The 21,704-nt window shown below is 41.0% G+C and overlaps 1 protein-coding gene across 1 annotated transcript in view; it reads left to right on the plus strand.

The window, feature by feature from the left end:
• Positions 1 to 21,704, plus strand: part of SUPT16H (SPT16 homolog, facilitates chromatin remodeling subunit) — a 41,808-nt gene that overhangs the window by 9,967 nt on the left and 10,137 nt on the right. Inside the window, 20 exon segments of the mRNA XM_079768624.1 lie at positions 5,949 to 6,020; positions 6,022 to 6,045; positions 7,500 to 7,670; positions 8,555 to 8,707; positions 9,473 to 9,619; positions 10,039 to 10,190; positions 11,063 to 11,235; positions 12,767 to 12,857; positions 15,184 to 15,257; positions 15,389 to 15,501; positions 16,796 to 16,861; positions 16,970 to 17,065; positions 17,149 to 17,264; positions 17,349 to 17,502; positions 17,947 to 18,074; positions 18,601 to 18,736; positions 18,843 to 18,969; positions 19,230 to 19,348; positions 20,844 to 20,969; positions 21,300 to 21,412. Coding sequence (XP_079624750.1) covers positions 5,949 to 6,020; positions 6,022 to 6,045; positions 7,500 to 7,670; positions 8,555 to 8,707; positions 9,473 to 9,619; positions 10,039 to 10,190; positions 11,063 to 11,235; positions 12,767 to 12,857; positions 15,184 to 15,257; positions 15,389 to 15,501; positions 16,796 to 16,861; positions 16,970 to 17,065; positions 17,149 to 17,264; positions 17,349 to 17,502; positions 17,947 to 18,074; positions 18,601 to 18,736; positions 18,843 to 18,969; positions 19,230 to 19,348; positions 20,844 to 20,969; positions 21,300 to 21,412 — 2,351 coding nt within the window.

The raw sequence follows: 21,704 nt of genomic DNA on the forward strand, positions 1-21,704 counted from the left end.
TGCCCTCCCCTGCTGGCCATCTTGTGGCGGCCATCTTGTGTCCACATGGGGGCAGCCATCTTTGACCACATGGGGCAGCCGTCTTATGTGTTGGAGTGACTGTTAATTTGCATATTACTCTTTTATTAGATAGGCTACTAGAGGCCCGGTGCATGGAATTTGTGCATGGGTGTGGTCCCTAGGCCAGGCCGGCTATTGAAGTGCGAGAGTCTGGCATGGAAGGGCAGGTTCCAGCTGACCTCTGGGCCCTGGGCAGCACCTGGGCTCCCAGGCCCCTGTGCGCCCCCCTCTGCCTGAATCATTGGGCCCCTGCCAGGCTCCCTCAGCGCCTGGGAGCCGGCCCCGGCCCCCCCCCCACCCCCCCACTGGCTGCCGTCTGTGGGGTGATTGGCCAGGTGATTGGGCCCTGCTTGCACCCGCCTTGGCCTGGCACTGCCCACTCACCTGCTCCACCATTCCGCCGTGGTCCCACTCTCGTCAGGGCCCATTGGGACCAGCAGCACCTCCACTGCCACCCTCTGCCAGTGCCGCATTTCCTGCCATGTTCCATGCTGCCCCCTGGTGGTCAGCACACGTCCTAGCAAGCGGTCGAACTCCCAGTCGAGGGGACAATTTACATATTAGGCTTTTATTATATAGGATGTGTGTGTGTGTGTGTGTTTCTTTTTATTGATTTCAGAGAGGAAGGAAGAGGGAGAGAGAGAGGGAGAGAGAGAAACATCAGTGATGAGAGAGAATCATTGATCGGCTGCCTCCTACACGCCCCACACTGGGCATCAAGCCCACAACCCGGGCAAAAGCATTGACCAGAAATTGAACCGTGACCTCCTGGTTTATAGGTTGACGCTCAACCACTGACCCATGCTATCCAGGCCATCCTCTTATCTTTTTGATCAGCAGTAGAAAACTGCATGTTTTACTAGTACATGAGTTGAAATCCTTGAGATTTTGGGGTTTATTTTTCCTATCAAAAAAAAAAGTTGAATGTGTGGGTCTTTTTTTTTTTCTCTGCCTACTTTTAATTGTATTTAGGTTCCTTTCGATGATTTTCCCATATTATTAATGATTAAGTCACAGGATTTTACTCTGTATACTTTAAAAAATGAATTACTGTGTATTTTTAATTTTTGTACATGTTGATGCCTTTTTCTTTGTTGAAATTTTTGACTCAACTAAATATAAAAAAATACTAAAGGGGACTTTCTGGTTAGTTTCAGTGTGTTTTTTTTAATATCTAAAACACGTGAGCATTAAATATAGGGAGCGCCTGTGACTAATTTTGGGAGGTTATCAAAGTAGCAGTAATATTACTGACACAAAATCCATGTTTATTAAAGAACTAGGGGCCCAGTGCACGAATTCATGCACATTGAAAGGAACTGTGGGCTGCAAGGTTGTGGTGGGCATAGGGGCAGGTCTTGGCCCATCCTCCGCACCCCTGCTGTGGCTCCCAGTCCCCTGTCTGCCAGCAGCCCCGCTCCAACACACTGACCGCATCGGCCCCATTTCCACACACTGACGGCGCGGAGCGATTGGGGCCAGCACCAGCAGCAGGTGCGAGAGGCGGCTGCTGGCCCCGATCGCCCTTCAGGAGCAGGGGGAGGTGGAGAGGCCCTAAGGGGTGATCAGGGCCAGCAGCGGGTACGAGTGGGGCCGGCGCCGGCAGCAGGTGCAAGCACCAGGCAGGACTGCAGAGCATGGTAGCAAAGAATTTTCAGTAACCACCAGAGGCTCGCCCCGATGACAGCGACCAGCACCCTGCCTTGGTCTGGTGCCCCCCACTCACCTGCTCCACCATCTCACCGCGGCCAACACTCGCCATGTTCCGCGCGCACCCCCTGATATCAGCACACGTCATAGCGACGATTGTGCTGTTGTTCTGCCGTTTGGTCTATTTGCATATTAGGGTTTTATACAAATAGATTGGAGTGTACATAGCAAAAATTTGACCAACCTGAAGAAAACCATTTTCTCACTGCGTATCAGTGGGTGAATGGATACAGTTTCTAGTAACTTCTTTTAGTTATATGTCTTGTTGGATTATTTGGCAGCCATAACCCTTAAAATGTGGAGAAGAGTCTTAGTAGATGTTTTTCTTGATTTTACCAAGTCAGGAAGGTTTGACCTTATAACCCACAAACAATTACCAGTCCTTTGGGCTGATAGTGCTGTCCAGAAGTGGTTAATGGTTAGAGGACTCACATGTAAACTCTAATTTCAAAACTTACTACAAAGCTGCAGTGGCCAAAACGATGTGGTACTAGTATAAGGATAGACATGTAGATCGATGGAATAGAATTGAGAATCCAGAAATAAACCTTCACGTTTACATCATTTGATATTTGACAGTGGTGCCAAGACAGTTCAGTGGGGAAAGAATAGTCTTCAACTTACGGTGCTGAAACAACTGCATATCCACATGCAACAGAATGAAGTTAAGCCCCTTCCTCACACCATATACAAAATCAACTGAAAATGGATCATAGATCTGAATATAAGAGCTAAACTATAAAACTACTATAAAAGAAAGTATAGGTATGCCCTTGAGTTAGGTAAAGCCTTCTTAGATATGACATCAAAAGCATAAGAAGCCCTGGCCGGTTTGGCTCAGTGGGTAGAGCATTGGCCTGCGGACCAAAGGGTTCCGGGTTCAATTCCAGTCAAGGGCACATGCCTGAGTCGCAGGCTCGATACCAATAGAAGGTGTGCAGGATGCGGCCGATCCATGATTCTCATCTATGATGTTTCTATCTCCCTCCCTCTCCCTTCCTCTCTGAAATAAATAAAAAAATATTTTTTAAAAAGCTTAAGAAAATGCCCTGGCTGGGTTGCTCAGTTGGTTGGAGCATCGTGGTTATGGGTTTGATCCCCAGTCAAGCGCTAATAGGAGGTAACGGATCAATGTTTCTCCCCCTCTTTTCTTTCTCTTTCCCCCTCCCTCCCTCCCTCTTTCTAAAAAGTATCCTCAGGTAAAGATTTTTTTTAAAAGCACAAGAAAATAATTTGGATTTCTTCAAAATTAAAAAATTTATGCTTCAAAGGGCAGCATTAAGAAAGTGAAAAGAGCCAAAACTGGTTTGGCTCAGTGGATAGAGCATCGGTCTGTGGACTGAAAGGTCCCAGGTTCGATTCCGGTCAAGGGCATGTACATTGGTTGCGGGCACATCCCTGGTAGGGGGTGTGCAGGAGGCAGCTGGTCGATGTTTCTCTCTCATCGATGTTTCTAGCTCTCTATCCCTCTCCCTTCCTCTCTGTAAAAAAATCAATAAAATATATTTAAAAAAAGAAAGAAAGTGAAAAGAACCCACTGGGTAAAAATTTGCAAATCATCTAATAAGAGACATCTCTAGCATATAAAAAGAACTCTTACAATTTAATAACCCTATATAATAAAGAGGTAATATGCAAATTGACCCTCACACCAGACTGCCAACACAAGATGGCTGCCCTATCCAGCTCCTCCCCCGGCCCCACCCTGATCAGCCTCTCACACCCCAATTGAGGGTGGGGCGGCTAGCCAACCCTCCCCCTGGCCCCTCACCCAGGCAGGCTGCAGGCACAGCGTTGGTCAGAGGCAAAGGTCCTGGCTGTCCCTGGCCTAGAGAGTCCATAAAACCTCAGCAGTGACCAGAGACCAAGACTGAGTGGAAAAGTCCCTGCCGGTGCTTATGGCTCAAAGTGCCAGGAGGAGGCGGAGCGTCTTGAACCTGTAACCCTGGCGTCTGCACACCACGCTGGTGGCACCTGTGGGTGAAAGGGGGAGAGCAGGGAGCTGGGGTGCGGAGCTGGGAGAGGCCTAGAGTCTTCGGGAGCAGCCCTCCTGCCGAGGTTGCCGTGACCCACACGCTCGGGCTTGGTCAAAGCCCCTGGTCAGCTCCGCCACTTGCCTTCTAGGTGTGGCTAGCCCTGAGCCGGCTGGCGTTGTGGGCTCAGTTACATAAGAGAAATCAAAGAGCAGAGAGTCAATATCCTCCCAGCCCCTTCCTACACCCCCGGGCTAGGAGGGCTGGGGGTGGGGGTAATGGAAAAGGGCTGCTGCTTTGCATTTTATAATGAAAAGACTCCTGCTGTGTAGAGAGGAGAGCTGGTTCGTTTCCAGCAACACCTGCCGTGTTCCCTGCCCCAGCCCTGAAGCCTGACAGCACCTGGCAAAGGTGTGTCTGCACAGCCACGTTGGCCTGGCTCCTGGGATGTTGGGAGCAAGTTTGAGCTGCATTGATTAAAAAAAAAAAAATGTAAAGATTAAAAGACACCTCTTTGTACTCAAATGGCACTACAAACTGCAGATTACAGCATCTGATTTTGTCTTCTGTGTTGATTTTGAGGCGGAGCGCAAATAGGTTCATGGGAAAAGCAGGGAAAAAAGGGAAAGGGAGAGGATCCTGCCATCCACAGCACTGAACGTTGCTGTTATTTTTGTGTGTTTTTTGTTGTTTTTGTTATTTTTCCTTCTGTTCAAGTCAGTATATGCCATTTAAACCACTTTATGGCATTAGGTAATGAGCTGATGCTTCCTCTATTAAGAGCAAGCAGCGGTGCCTTTCATATGAGTCACATACATTTAATCCATTCAAATGGAGCATACTGAGTGGAGAGAATGGTATGTGTCATTATTTAAAGAACTTGGCATTATGATGCTATCTGGCTGAAGATCTTATTTTGCAATATAGAGAACGTAGACAAATCAGGCATTGAAAGTGAATGTGCATGCTTAAGTGCATGACTTTATTTTCATCCATAACGACCAAACGACTGGTCACCAGGAGGTGCGTTGATGGGTCCCGCGGCGCGGTCAGTCTGGGGTCTTGTGGCGCAGCGAGTCTGGGTGAGGCTGTGTGGCACAGGCCAGAGCCAGGGAACCTGAGGCCGCGTCCCCTGGCACCGGGACGTGAGGCCGCGTCCCCCACCCGGTGGGGCTTGACGGGGGTGGGGCCAGCCAGGTCTTGGTGTCACCCAGTGGGGGTGGGGCTGTCTGGACACTTCTATTATAGAGAAAGGGCAAATAGCAATATTAAAGTATTTCCTCTAATTCCCTTTTAATGTGCATGAATTTTGTGCACCAGGCCACTAGTAAAGTAATAACACACAGTACGGGCAAAGGATGTGAATAGGCACCTCCAAAAAAGTATACAAATGGTCAGTAATCACGTGAAAAGGTGCCCAACTCATTAGCCATTAGGGAAATGCAACTCAAAACTACAATGAGATACTACATCACATCTATTGGATGGCTATAGTAAAAAAAGACAACAAGATTAGTCAGTATGTGAAGAAATTGGAAATCCCATACATTGCTGTTGGGGATGTAAAATGCTGTAATCACTTTGGAAAACAGTCTGGTGGTTCCTTAAAAAGTTAAACAGAGTTACCATAAGACCCAGCAATTCCTCACCTAGGCATATACTCAGGAGAAATAGCTCCACATTAAAACTTACATGAATATTCATAGCAGCATTATTTATAATCTCCAAAAAATAGGAATAACCCAAATGTGTAGCAATTGATGAATGGATACAATATGGTATATACATACAATAGAATACTGTTATTGAGCAATAAAAAGGATGAGGTACTGAAACTTGCTACAACATGGATGAACCTTGAGAGCATGTTAAGTAAAAGAAGCCAGACACAAAGGCCACATGTTTTATTGTTGCATTTATATGAAATGTCCAGAATAGACAAAACCATATAGACAAATTAGATGAGTTAGAGGGAGATGGATAATGATTGCTAATGGGTTTGTTTTGGGGAGGTGAAAATGTTTTAGATTGTGGTGACAGTTGCATAGAGCAATGACTATGAAGTTGTCAAGTAAACGTACCTTAAACTTGGAATTTCTCTTAGGAAAAAATTAAATACATTTTAAGTAAATAGTGAAGTCGCTATTCCTATTTTGCCTGGGTGTAAGAAGAAAATGACCAAATTATCTACTCTTTACTTTTCAGAAAGGAGAAGATGAATATGCTAACATTGATGCCATTGTTGTATCAGTGGGCGTTGATGAAGAAATTGTTTATGTGCCTTAATTCAACTGCCTTACAGGTGAGCAGTTCTTAGCCCTGACCATCATTGAATCATCTGCTGCACTGTTCAATATAGTAGCCACGCAAAAATTTATTCCTCAGTCCCAAATCTCAAGTACTCTATACTGGCTGCCATATTAGAACAGATGAGAATATTTTCATCTTAAAAAGTTCAGTAGACAGCACTGATCAGAAAATAAGGACAAAAGAGAGGTATATAAATTGGGACAGATTTAACTATATATCAAAAAAATCTGAACAATGATTACGCAAAATATTTCTTTTTCTCTTGGATAGTCTTCAGGGATCCAGTTTTTTCCCCCACATCTCTGCCATTTATAGAGTTTAGCCCTTGTGCTCATGGTACACAAATTGCTAGAACTTCAGTCATTATATTTGCATTCCAAGCAAAAAGAATGGAAAAAAGGGAAGAAAATTGGAGATCTCCTTCCCTTTTTAAGGAGACTTGCTTGAAGTCCTACAGAATATTTCTACTTATAATTTATTGGCCAAAATTTAATCTGTTGGCCATACTTAGTTGCAAGAAAGGATGGGAAATAATTCTTTTTTTTTTTTTAATATATTTTTATTGATTTCAGAGAGGAAAGGAGAGGGAGAGGAGAGATAGAAACATCAATGATGAGAGAGAATCATTGAGTGGCTGCCTCCTGCACAATCCCACACTGGGGATAGAGCCCACAACCCAGGCATGTGCCCTTGACTGGAATCGAACCTGGGACCCTTTAGTCTGCAGGCTGATGCTCTATCCACTAAGCCAAACCAGCTAGGGCGGGAAATAATTCTTCATGCTGAGCAGTCTGCCCAGCTCAAAATCCATCTTTTTAAAATACATTTTTATTGATTTTAGAGAGGAAGGAGGAGGGAGAGAGAGAAGCATCAATGATGAGAATCATTTATTGGCTGCCTCCTGCACGCCCCCTACTGGAGATTGAGCCGGAAATCCAAGCATGTGCCCTAACCGGGAATTGAACCCTGACCTCCTGGTTCATAGGTCGACGCTTAACCACTGAGCCACGACGGCGGGGCAAAATCCCATCTTTTTTAGAGAGAAAAAATTAATAGTTGGTACACAACTAGCAATATTTGGGGGAGGTAGAATGCACTGTTCCCTGGGGCTTTATTTTATCCCATTTTATGCACTTCTGCCCTAAAAATATGATAGTTTCTATAAACACAAACTGCCCCAAGGTTTGGATGGTCTTTGTTATGGAATATTTCAAACGTATAAAACTAGATAAAATAATAGTATTGAACTCCTGTTACCCATTATTTAGTTTCAGTAAATTGTCAACTCCTGGCCAATTTTATTTCATTTGTCCACATCCAGGCCCTCTCCTACTCCTGATTATTCTGAAGTTAATTTCACATAATCTTATCTTAGAAATATTTCTATACAAGTACATTAATTTTTTTATCTGTAAAAACTGTTGTCATTGTTATCTTTTCTGATAGACATGGCTCTTTGGTTACGAACTAACCGATACTATCATGGTCTTCTGTGATGACAAAATCATTTTTATGGCCAGCAAAAAAAAGGTGGAGTTCTTGAAACAGATTGCCAACACTAAGGGCAATGAGAATGCTAATGGAGCCCCTGCCATCACACTGCTGATACGAGAAAAGGTCAGAACTAAAAAAGAATGTGTCATAAATGTGAAAGAATGTTTATAAAAGTGATCAACAGAAATGCCTTCTAGGAATTTAAAAGAATATGAGGGGAAGGTTGTAGCTGAGGGTGGTTTTAATTTCAAAGTTTTGTCACATCTTCATTGTTAAGAAGAAAAAGAGTTGAACAACCCTGTCAGTTCTTTGGCAAAACAAACTTTATCTGTCCATACTCGAGGATACTGTCAACTTACAATTGTTTCATCTGAGTACCTTAATTTGGAACAAATAGCTTCAAATATCCTTAAGGAAATTTAGATATACCTTAGTTCTAGTTTTTATTAAATATAATATTTATTTATTTATTTATTTATTTAATTATTTGGTCATACTGCTCACCTGACAAAGATATTTTTCTCAGGAATATTGTTCACCTATGTATTTGAGTTTCTCAGCTGTTCCTGGGGGAAAATGATCTTGTCAACTTTTATGGCACCTTCGCCTAATCATATAAAAGTATACAAAGAAATGTGTTAACTTTTGGTTTGTTACTGTTTGCCCTAAAGAAGTGGGTAGGGCAGGGGTCCTCAAACTTTTTAAACAGGGGGCCAGTTCACTGTCCCTCAGACCGTTGGAGGGCAGGACTATAGTTTTAAAAAAACTATGAACAAATTCCTATGCACACTGCACATATCTTATTTTGAAGTAAAAAAACAAAACGGCAAAACACCCGCATGTGGCCCACGGGCCGTAGTTTGAGGACGCCTGGAGTAGGGCCTGGGGATAGAATTTATTCTTTCCAGGGTTTAGAGTATTTGTCTGCTGTTTTTTACTAGTAGTACATAAAAGTCTAATTCTAAAACCAATTGACAAACCCCTCTTATTCCCTGTGACACCAACAGAATGAAAGTAATAAAAGCAGCTTTGACAAAATGATTGAAGCCATTAAAGAAAGCAAGAATGGCAAGAAGATTGGAGTGTTCAGCAAAGACAAATTCCCTGGAGAGTTCATGAAGAGCTGGAATGACTGCCTCAACAAAGAGGGCTTTGACAAAGTAAGAATACTCCTGGAAAGAAGCAAATTGAGAGTTGAGAAGGCAAAAGTGTGATGGACCTCCATAACAGATAGTGCAGAGAATATGGGAAAACTACATTATTTTACATTTCCATTTTACATTCCCTTTGGCTGACCAGTAAGCCTTTTTTTGTTTGTTTGTTTGAAATATATTTTATTGATTTCAGAGAGGAAGGGAGACGGAGAGAGAGAGATAGAAACATCAATGATGAGAGAATCATTGATCAGTTACCTTCTGCAGACCCACACTGGGGATAGAGCTCACAACCTGGGCATGTGCCCTGACCGGGAATTGAAACCTGACCTCCTGGTTCATAGGTTGACGCTCAACCACTGACCCACACCAGCCAACCCAGTAAGCCATTTTACTTTTCACTTAGGTGTGAGGCATTCAGGAGATAGTTGAGCTATTTAGAGTAGGTCTCTTGTCCAGAAAAATTTTGTTTTTTTCCCCCTGATCGCCTGCCTATCTTTCTTCAACCTTTACAAAAATGTCTAGAGAGGGGCATTTACATTTAAAATGGTAGTTTAATGCCTCTTAAAATGTACACAGTGACCTGGTAAAGAGTTACTTCAGATGTTTATTCAATCCAAGAAAGGAATATTTAAATATTCTGGAAATTACTAATGAATCGTTTGCTAAATAACCTAATATCGTCACTTATAATACTCACTTTGGGAGAGATTAATTTATTTAGCAATTCTATATCTGCATGTTAAAAAACTCTTACCACTTTGACTGCAGATAGATATCAGTGCAGTTGTGGCCTATACCATTGCTGTAAAGGAGGATGGGGAGCTCAACCTAATGAAGAAAGCAGCCAGCATCACCTCTGAGGTCTTCAACAAATTCTTCAAAGAAAGAGTCATGGAAATAGTTGATGCAGATGAGGTAAATGGAGAGGGGAAAGTCTTTTTACTGTTTTAATAAACCAGAAGTACCTTACCATGCAGTGTTTTGGTATGTTCAGCTTCCTTTAAAATTAAGCCTTTGATAATTAAGTTGGTGGTATATCATTTTGCCAGTTCTCTTTCAAAATAACTATAGCCCTGCACTATAGTTTCTTGTGTTTATCCAATATTTTACTTGAAAATTTCTTAAATACTTGTGATTTCCACATATTATTATCTAAATTTGCTTTGGACATATACCAGTATGTTATCTGGTGCACAAATCATTTCATAAGATTTTTATAGCATCCTAAGGGATACCAGGATATATGTTGTCATCCATTGATAACATCCAAAATTACAGCATCCCTTTTTGCCACCCTCTAGTAAGTATTGTTTCATTTTGGGGTACACTTACAGAAAGTTCGACACAGCAAACTGGCTGAATCTGTGGAAAAAGCTATTGAAGAGAAAAAGTACCTAGCTGGGGCAGACCCCTCTACTGTGGAAATGTGTTATCCTCCTATCATTCAGAGTGGTGGCAACTATAATCTCAAGTTCAGTGTGGTGAGGTAAGTTTGAGAATTTCAAAATGAAACAGCTAGAGCATTTCAACCTTTAGCCTATTTTTCCTTTGACTCATTCTGGAATTCAGAAAATTGGGAAACAGAATAACTATTACTCTGCCTTCTATATTGTCTTCTTGTCTTATTCCATGCATATTTCTATTTTATTTCACATAGTTACTCATTTCTTACTTGAGTATTTGATTGTAAGCATTTTTCCAAATGATTAAAAATGCCTGGCAAAAATGCAAAACACGACACACACACACACACACACACACACACACACACACACACAACATAAAAATCTTATTAAGTGTTCTATAATGTAACCCCTTTTAATTTTAAAAAATACTATAAAAAATGCTTTTTTTCCCCCTGGTCAAACCTGAAGGAACTATTTCAGAGTGAATACTGCATTTTATAGTGGACTGGTGGATAAGTGACTCCTTACCATCATACTATCTATAATAATCTATAATAATAAAAGCATAATATGATAATTTGATCGGACAGCTGGACAACCTTCTGGACAAAGCCAGGGCTGCAAGGGCCGAAGCAAGCCGCCATGGCTGTGAGGGTTGAGCCCCTTGCACAAAATCATGCATCGGGCCTCTAGTTAGAATATAATGAATATATCCTTTGCATAATTAGGAAACAACTCAACTTCTCACTGAATTTTTATCCTAAAAGTTTGGTCACTAATTTTACTCCTTTATATACTGGTTTATTAAAAAAAAAAAAAAAATTAGGTCCTTCTGGTTCAGCTTTGGGATGTAGCAGGGAAAGTTAGTGATTACAGATATTATGTGTCAAAGATACTAAGGCCTTTCCTAGTTTGGGTAATCAATGAATTGCTTTCTTCCTTTGATTTTTAGTGATAAGAATCACATGCATTTTGGGGCCATCACTTGTGCCATGGGTATTCGTTTCAAATCTTACTGCTCCAACCTTGTTCGCACTTTGATGGTTGACCCCTCTCAGGAAGTTCAAGAAAATTACAACTTTTTGCTCCAGCTTCAAGAGGAGCTGCTAAAGGAATTAAGACATGGTGAGGTGCCTTACAAAAGAAGGTTTGGAAATCAAGTAACAAAAGTGTTACTAATGTTTATGTGACTTTATGTCCCTGGGACTCTCATACTAAAAATAGAATTAGATTTTACTAACCTCTAATTATCCTAGCATTTTAGTTCTTGAATCTACTTTTAGGCATGTGTGGTTATTGTAGTTTTACATTGATTTTTATAAAAACCTCTCTGGTTATACCACTGTATCCAAATCTTTATAAAATATCATGGCCTTATTACTCTTCTTTAGAATTTTAGGAAGTTCTTTTTTTTTTAAATTGAGGTATAATTGACTACAAAATTATGTTAGTTTCAGGTGCACAACATAATGATTTAGTATTGTGTATATTGCAAAATGCTCACCACAGCAAGTCTAGTTAACGATTGTCACCATACATAAAGATTTATTTTTCTTGTGATGAGTGACAACTTTTAAGATTTACTCGCTTAGCAACTTTCAAATATGCAATACAGTATTAATGACCATTAAGTATGACGTTAGGTTTGGCCTTGTCATATATTGCCTTTATTATGTTGAGGTACATTCCTTCTATACCCACTTTCTTGATTTTTTTAATAAATGGACATTGAATTTTGTCGAATGCTCTTTCTGCATCTATTGAGGTAATTATATGATTTTTACCTTTGTATTTTAATGTGGTGTATCACGTTGATTGAATTATGAGTGTGGGATCATCCATGTATTCCTGTTCTAAGTCCCTCTTGATCATGGTGTATGATCCTTTTAGTGTATGGATTTAGAAGCACCTTAGAAAGTTAAAGATCTAGTATCTCTACCAACAGAATGTGTCATGTTAATTCTATGTTGAATGGATAGAATAATCTTAGCGTAAGAGCAGAACTAATAGCAATCCTGCTAATAAGCAAGGTATAGCCTCTTTTAAGACTGTCACCCCCAAATGGCTAAGCGGGACTTTATATTTACCACCTTTAACCACTCTGTAAGCCCATCTATGTTGCCCAGAGCTTCCAGACATCATTTCCCATGATATTTCAAGTCAAGTTTGAGAAATCCTATTGGAAATCATAATCATAGGTGGTTTAATGAGGATAAAGATCCCTCTAAGGCTATCATATCTAGACTACTCTGGCTTGAAATATCTATTTCCTAAACCCTGAAAAATTAAGGCCAGAGTCCTTCTAACAGTAATTCACTCCTTCTGTAGTCCTGTTTTCAAAATTTATAGTAATTTAGTGTATTGCCATTTATCAACACTTAAAAAGCTATTTCTCTGAGACCACCTGGTGTTTCACAGTCTCCCAGGTCAGTGATTCTCAAATAGTGTAATTTAAAATGACAGAATGGATTGTTTTAAAAAAATACAAATTTCTAAGCCCTACCATTCCTAAAAGAAACTATATTTCTTATTTTACACTTGAGAAACACTGCTTTAGAAGAGACATAATAAGTTGGGGAAAAGTTGATTTTTAAATATGGTGGTGGGTTTTATTTTCTGGAAGATACTTAATGTTTTCTTTCTGTCTTGTCATTAGGTGTGAAGATATGTGATGTGTATAATGCTGTCATTGACATGGTTAAAAAGCAGAAGCCAGAACTGTTGAACAAAATTACTAAAAATCTAGGGTAAGATGCTATGAATGTAAGTCGTCACTCTGAGTAAATTTTTATGACTGGCTGTGTTCAGGCAAACTATTTTGAGATTGACTCAACCAACATTTATGGACTATTATACTTAACTGTGTGCCAGACACATCGTGTTATCAGAGAATGGGAGAGATTTAAATTCTGCTCTGAGAAATGGGATGGAGATTTTTCTAGACTGAAAGCAATAAGGGTTTCAGGCTTAATCTACAAATGTTAGGAAACATTACATGCTGTATTTTCTTAGAGCACCTCAGCTCACATTTGAAAATTAAATACTGTGAGCCTTGTGACCCAGCGATTCCACTTCTGGGTATATATCTGAAGAAACCCAAAATACTAATTTGGAAGAATATTTGCTCCCCAATGTTCATTGCAGCATTATTTACAATAGCCAAGCTATGAAGTAATTGTGGTACATATATAAATGGAAATCTTACCATTTGCAATAGCATGGTTCGACCTAGAAGGTATTATGCTAACTGAAATAAGGCAGTCAGAGAACAACAAATGCCACGTGATATCACTGACATGTGGACTCAAAAGAACAATATAAATGAAGAAACAAAACAAAAACAGACTCATACATACAGAGAACAGAATAATGGTTGCTAGAGGGGAAAGGGCTAAAGGCATTGAGAAGTACAGACTGTTAGTTACAGAATTGTCAGGGGGATATAAAGTACTGCATAGGAAATACAGTTATTAATACTATATAATAGAAAGCTAATATGCAAATTGTCATCACACCGTCACGCCGTAATGGCTCACACACTCAACACTGGGGAGAGAGGAATGGGAACCAGCCAGGCTGAGGCCCGGGAGAGGAACAAGCCACCCACCCCGCAGTCCCAGGCACTAGCAGCTGCGCCCGCAGCCCGGGAGAGAGACAAGCCGCCTGCCCCATGGTCCCGGGTGCCAGTGGCTGCACCTGCGGCCCAGGAGAGGGACAAGCCGCCTGAGGCTGCGGCCTGGGCGAAGCCGCCCGCCCATGGTCTCCTGTGGCTGCGGCCAGCCAGGGCTAAGCCAGCCTGGGGGCTGGGTGCCTGCGACCTGTCGGAGGAGGGAATCTTGGGTCCTGGGTGCAGGGCAAGGCAGAGGCAGTTAGGGGTGATCAGGCAGGCAGGCAGGCGAGCGATTAGGAGCCAGCGGTCCTGGATTATGAGAGGCAGTCGGATATCTCCTGAGGGGTCCTGGATTGGAGAGGGTGCAGGCCGAGCTGAGGGGACACCCCCCCCCCCTGCACAAATTTCATGCACAAATTTCCTGCACTGGGCCTCTAGTATTGTAATAACTATGTAGGTGCCAATTAGGTACTGGACATATTAAAGGAAACCCTTTGTAAAATGTACGATTGTCTAACCAGTATTCTGTATACCTGAAACTACTACAAAACAATATTGAATGTTAAACTGTAATTTAAAAAATAAAATAAATAATTTTGGTTTAAAAAAAAACACGAAAATTAAATACTAAGAGAAGTCCTATTGTTTTAGAAAAAAAATATTTGAATTTTTATTTAATCCACTGTTTCACAAATGTATTTGACCATTGAATACCTAGAAATAACTGATAACATTTTATAGAATCCAAGACATTTTGGGAAACAAAAGCTATAGGCAATCTCCTTAGATGAAAAGTAGTCTGGGGTATATAGTTACTTTTTGGGCTTCTCTGATGGATAAGAGGAAATATATTGATCTAAATAGCAATTCTTGGCCCAGGTGACTTTATGAGTCTACTTATCAGCATTCCACTAAAAATTGCCTCTCTTAATTCAGTTATTACTATCTTAATTGCCTCTTAATAGTCTCTGCTAAGCTTATAGGAAAACTCCTAACTTGATTTCATGGTAGAGGTTAAAATTTAAATGTGGGTGAATAAGCTAAAATAAAGAACACTTGATATAATAAATGTTACTTGGGGTACTTTATTAGGATATTATTTTTAGCTTATTAAAAGTGCAAAGACTATTCTCTCTAATCCCCTTCCTTAAATGACTGACTGATAGCAGCAAATCACTCAACATGTTTGCCTGCCTTACCTTGAAAATTAAAATAGAATAAATTATGGGAGCATTTGAGATCTTGCTCCCTGTCATATGTCGCCAGTTTGGCTCAACTGAACTCTTAATTGGGGGCGGGAGGAAGGCTGCTCTGCCTGTGGAGTAGCTTTATCTCTGTCCTACTTACTCACGAATAAACGCTTTCATTTTAAACTCTAAAAAAAAAAGAAATCGCATATATTATACTCGACCCATGTATGAGATCTATTACCTATTGCTAAAGTTTCTTGTTTCTTTTTTTAGGTTTGGAATGGGAATTGAATTCCGTGAAGGCTCTTTAGTAATTAATAGTAAAAATCAGTATAAACTGAAGAAAGGTGAGTTTTACATGCGTACAGTAGGAAAATACTGTTTTGAATAATTTCCTTTATCTTCCTCTTTTCTATATAAAATCTATATTTCTCCATCCTTTCACAGTCATATTCTGATTCTTGTTTTGCTATTTTAGGGATGGTTTTCAGCATCAATTTGGGGTTCTCAGACCTAACTAACAAGGAAGGGAAGAAACCAGAAGAGAAAACCTATGCCCTGTTCATTGGTGACACAGTTCTTGTGGATGAGGTCTGTATTGCTTAAACTTTTGAGTGCTCATGAATTGACTTTTGAGGGGCATTTTGTACTTGTTAAAAGTCTTTGTTAAATGCTAGCCAAGGGGAAAAATTCATGTGACAGCCTGACCTAATATAGCTAGGAATAGAGATTGTAGTCCATGTACAGGGAATAATGTAAAGCACACTGTTATCACATTATGGCTTCAACTATGATCATATCAGGAGCCGATTCTAATGAAACTGATTTATAATTCAACCACTTAAAGTGTACGGTTTAGTGACTTCTCCGTATATTCAGTTGTTCAGCCATCACCACAATGTAATTGTAGAACATTTTCATCACCTCAGAAAGAAACCCTGTACCCATTAGCAGTCATTCCCATTTTCCCCCCAAGTCCCCTAGGTCTAGACAGTGACTAAATTACTTTCTGTCTCTAAGGATTTGCCTGTTCTATACATTTGGGGTCTTCTGTGACTGTTTTGTTTTTCCACTTAGCAGGAACTGATTCTTGATTATGATGATGATGATAGCAAATATGTCAGTGTTCTTATTATAAGCTAAGCACTTTCATGCATTAATTTATTGAATCCTTACAATAATCCTATTAAGTAGATACTCTTATCCTCATATACAGAAAAAGAAACTGAGGCACGGAGAAGTTTAAGTAACTTGCCAAATGCTCACAACTAGACAGGGATTGAGCTAGATTTCAAATCAAGTCTGTGTGCATTGGTTTGGATTTGTGGCAGGCCCATCCCCCTGGGTCTCTCATAGTGTCCCATGCCAGAGCACGCTGTGACCTTGAAACATAGCCTGGCCTCTCCGTAGGCTGCAGGCACTGGAGCAGGTTACACAGTGAAGGGGAAAGGGGGGGTATTTTTTTAAAATATATTTTTATTTATTTCAGAGATGAAGGGAGAGGGAGAGAGATAAAACATTAATGGGGGGGAAAAGAAACATCAGTGATGAGCGAGAATCACTGATGATGAGCCCTATACTGGGGATCAAGCCTGCAACCCGGGCATGTGCACTGACCAGGAATCGAACCATGACCTCCTCATTCATAGGTTGATACTGAGCCACACCGGCCAGGCTAAAGCCTGTAATTTTAACTGTTATCCCAGTGTTGCCTTCCAATTCTAGTTCCTACTGAGAGATTGGGACCTAAGAACTGTATTTATTCATTATCAAAGAGTCTAGTATCCAGAGATTCAAAACATTTCCCGGGTACATACTAGGTTAGAAAGTGAAAGTGTTTCCTTAAGTGTTCTTATAGATATCTGACTTCTCCGTTTTCTTCTAGGATGGTCCAGCCACTGTTCTCACTTCCGTGAAGAAGAAAGTAAAGAATGTGGGGATTTTTCTAAAGGTAGGAAGAGGATAAATGTGTGGTATAGGAATTTTGGGTACAGTGAAGAAGATATAAAATATTGACTAAAAAGTAAAAACCCAATTTCTGATTATAACTTCCCCATAGAATGAGGATGAAGAAGAAGAGGAAGAGGAGAAAGATGAGGCTGAAGACCTGTTGGGAAGAGGTTCACGGGCAGCATTACTTACAGAAAGAACACGAGTGAGTTTACTGTTTTTAACCACATTGATCTCATATTGGTCATAGTTCACATGTTTTATAGCTTGGGTTTTTTTCTTCTCTAGAATGAGATGACTGCAGAAGAGAAGCGAAGAGCACATCAAAAAGAACTGGCAGCTCAACTCAATGAGGAAGCAAAGAGGCGACTGACTGAACAGAAAGGAGAACAGCAGATTCAGAAGTAACTGAGGTTGCATTTTGAGCATTGTCTCAGTTATATGTATTTTGCAGAAATTTCTCATAAAATTTTTTATCCCCACTCCAGAGCTCGGAAATCTAATGTGTCCTATAAAAACCCATCTTTGATGCCTAAAGAACCACATATTCGGGAAATGAAGATCTATATTGATAAGAAATATGAGACTGTAATAATGCCTGTGTTTGGCATAGCAACGCCTTTTCACATTGCCACGATCAAGGTACTAACATTGAATTAGGTTCCCCTCAAACTTTTTCTTAAAATAGTAATTCTCTTAAAAATAGATTATTGTTTTGTCTAAATCATCTCTCTGACACTTCTTCAGACTCTACACTTCTCACTTATCTTCTGCTATCATTTTCCTTCCTTTCAGTTTTCACTTTGTAGAGGGTTTATTGGTCTAGTCTAGAAGCATAATTGTCCTCTTTTCTTGAACCTTTTTTTGAGCATTTTTTTAACCTGTGTTTGTACACGTAGCATAAGTAGTTGGAGAGCTCATGATTCTTTTGGAAATACATTTGGTCATATAAAAAAAAATGCTAAATATGTAGGTTTAGCAATCAGCCTTGTAACTCCTAACTTAATTTTAGCATTTCTATTATAACTCCTAATTTTTATCAAGGAAAGAATCCTGTTTATTTTAATGCTGTTTCTTTTTTAACAGAATATAAGTATGTCGGTGGAAGGAGATTATACTTACTTGAGAATTAACTTCTATTGCCCAGGCAGTGCTCTGGGCAGGAATGAGGGCAACATTTTTCCTAACCCAGAAGCCACTTTTGTCAAGGAAATGTGAGTTCCCAAGAAAATAACCATCCCCAATTCCTTTCTGGCTGTAGTGTCACTCAGCATTTCATTCTCTGTGCTGTCCTCCCCACCTAGTTAGTGAATGGCAAAGCCTCCCTCAGTGACACTTGTTTAGAATCACCTTTCAGGCTTTGTATTACTTTGAGGATGAAACATAATTTAGAATCCTCATGAAAATATTTTATACTTACTACACATATTTTGCAATAGAATCTCAAGAAAGATGTGCCAAATTGGAGTCTATTCTTTCATGGTTTGGAATGGGATCATTTGGGAGGTTATACCAGATTTGAAAAATAAGTATGATTGTCCCACCCAATGGATTAGCCAACGTTCTCTGTTCAAGAGAGAAGAAAGAGGTGGTTTGTTTGTTTAGCTTTCCAAATGTCATTTCTCCATTCAGTGGTGCTATTTTCTTCTAAAAATATTAAGCCAGTTATAAAATATAGTGAAAATGCAGGTAACTTAGCCTGATGAAGAAACTCATATAAATGCTTCCCCCATTCTACAGTACATACCGCGCTTCAAATATGAAGGCACCCGGAGAACAGACAGTACCAGCCTTGAACCTTCAGAATGCTTTCCGGATTATAAAAGAGGTACAGAAGCGTTATAAGACTCGGGAAGCAGAAGAGAAAGAGAAGGAGGTAAGCCTGAATACCATAGACAAAGCAACTTTCTGCAAAAGGACACGTGGGTTTGGGGGATGTGTAAAGATACATGAAGATTCACATTAATTTTCATTCTGCTTAGGGCATTGTGAAACAAGACTCCCTGGTGATCAATCTAAACCGGAGTAACCCCAAACTAAAAGATCTATACATTCGGCCAAACATTGCCCAAAAAAGGATGCAAGGTTCACTGGAGGCCCATGTCAATGGTATGGACCATCTCATGTGCCGGGGCTTTGTCGTCAGGGACACATTTGTAAGAATGACACATCAGATAATACAGTACGACAAGGAAATGCTGGAAGGAATCTACTTAACGTTGCTGTATGGACAGGATGAAAGGAAAGCTCTGTACAGTTGTCGGCATTTCCTCTGACCCTGTTCAAATTAGTAAAGAAAGATGCAGTGCCTTTTGGCCAAGCTCAGGGTGCTGCTTGGTAATTAGCTGCTTTCTCCACTCCTCCCCCAGGTTTCCGATTCACATCTGTTCGAGGAGACAAAGTGGATATTCTGTACAATAACATCAAGCATGCATTGTTCCAGCCCTGTGATGGAGAAATGATTATTGTCTTGCACTTTCACCTCAAGGTATACCTTTCTACTCACTAGCTATGTGATCTTGGGCAAGATCTCTCTGTCAGCCTCTGTCCTTTAAGATATTGATGAAAATGTTACCAGTCATATATGGTCTTTAAGAAGATTGAATAAAATAAATGTTTATAAAGTCTTAGCCAGCATGGCTCAGTGGTTGGAGCATCGGCCCACACACCAAAAGCCCATGGGTTTGATTCCCGGTCAAGGACATGTACCTGGGTTGCTGGTTCAATTCCTGGCCCTGGTCAGGCCGCGCGTGGGAGGCAACCAATCAATGTACCTCTCTCACATTGTTGTTTCTCTCTTCTCTATCTCCCCCTCTCCCTTCTCCTTCCCCTCCACTCTCTCTAAAAATCAATGCAAAAAATATCCTCTGGTGGGGATTGAAAATAGTTATAATAATAATGGTTATAAATCCGCAGTGCCTAACATCTAGAAGGTGCTAAATGTCTTTGTTCCTTTGGTGATGCTACATAATGATCACCAAAGTATATAAGGTCTCAGTTTCTCTTTCTGAAATAGAAAGTTTTTGCTTTAGACACAGTTTATTACCAATATAATCTCCAAAGTCCATTGTAATAAGTAGGAGTACTTTTTAAAGTTTATACTCTTTCACATTCCCAAATGTCATTAGTTTATGGTGACTTCAGGAATAGTTTAACCTATCTAATAAAAGGGTAATATGCAAATCGACTGAACGGCAGAACAACCAGTCACTATGACGCGCACTGACCACCAGGGGGCAGATGTTCAGCACAGAAGCTGCCCCCTGGTGGTCAGTGCGCTCCCACAGGGGGAGTGCCACTCAGCCAGACGCCAGTTCATGGCTGACCAGCACAGCAGCGGTGGCAGGAACCTCTCCCATGTCCGCAGCAGCACTAAGGATGTCAGGCCCACTCCCCGCAGGACATCCCCCTGTGGTCTCCCCGACCATGAAAGGGCACCGGCTGGGCTGAGACAAAACCTCCCCCCCGCCATGTACAATTTCGTGCACCAGGCCTCTAGTTCTAGCTAATAAAGATGGAATATGCTAATTGGCCATTACGCCCTCACAAAGATGGCAGCGCCCAGTCCCCTCAGCCCCACCCCCCACCCCCGGGGTAGCAGGCATGTGGCATGGCCGGGCCCGCCCCCAGGCGGGTCTGACTACGCCATGCACCTGCCTCTGGAGTCCCCCAGGCCCCTTAACCCTCCAGCCACCCAGGACTGCCCGAGGCTCAGGTAATCAGGGCTGGTCTAGGCTTGTGCTGCCGGCAGTGGCAGCAGCAGAGGTGTGATGAGGGCTCCTGGACTGTTGAGAGGGGGCAGGCTGGGCTGAGGGCTCCCCCCTCAAGTGCATGAATTTTCATGCACCAGGCCTCAAGTTTTTATATAAGTGCTGTCATTTCTAGTAATGATATTTTTATATTTTCACATTTTGTTGTTATCTTGCTTTCTTATCTGTTGTATAGACCAACTTTTCTGACTTCTTTCTGCTTTTTGCCCTCAGAATGCCATCATGTTTGGGAAAAAGCGGCACACAGATGTACAGTTTTACACAGAAGTGGGAGAGATCACCACGGATTTGGGAAAACATCAGCATATGCATGACCGAGATGACCTCTATGCTGAGCAGGTCTGTGAAATTTAGTATTTTATTTGCAGGGTAGTTAGGTAGGATGTAATCCAAATCTGAGTTCAGTAATTGTTATATTTTGTAAAGAATCCCTGAATCTATCTAGAGAATAACTTAGATATCTGCTGAGTTTGTGTGCTACAGTGGCTTATGGTATAGACTTAGGTTGTAGACTCAGCTCTACAGTTAATGGTATGATGGCCTTTAATTTGGTATACCCATTAGTATCATAGTTATGACTGCAAAAGCACTTCAGACTTTTTGAAGAGATACATTGTTAAAGTAAAGTGATAGCTATAGTTAATTAGTATTTTTTTTCTTCTTCTACAGATGGAACGAGAAATGAGGCACAAACTGAAAACTGCCTTTAAAAATTTCATTGAGAAAGTAGAGGCTCTAACTAAGGAGGAACTGGAATTTGAAGTGCCTTTTAGGGACTTGGGGTAACATATCTTTCTTTTTTTTAATATATTTTTATTGAGTTCAGAGAGGAAGGGAGAGGGAAAGAGAGATAGAAACATCAATGATGAGAGAGAATTGTTGATCAGCTGCCTCCTGCACATCCCATACTGTGGACCGAACCCACCACCCAGGCATGTGTCTTGACTGGGAATGGAACTGTAACCTCCTGGTTCCTAGATCAACATTCAACCAATGACCCACGCCAGCCAGGCATATCTCTTTTTTCTGGCCTGAAGTTTCACTGGACTACCTTTTATAAAAATTTGTTATTCT

This window comes from Cnephaeus nilssonii, assembly GCF_951640355.1.
Source record: "Cnephaeus nilssonii genome assembly, chromosome: 4".
NCBI classification, from domain to species: Eukaryota; Metazoa; Chordata; class Mammalia; order Chiroptera; family Vespertilionidae; genus Cnephaeus; species Cnephaeus nilssonii.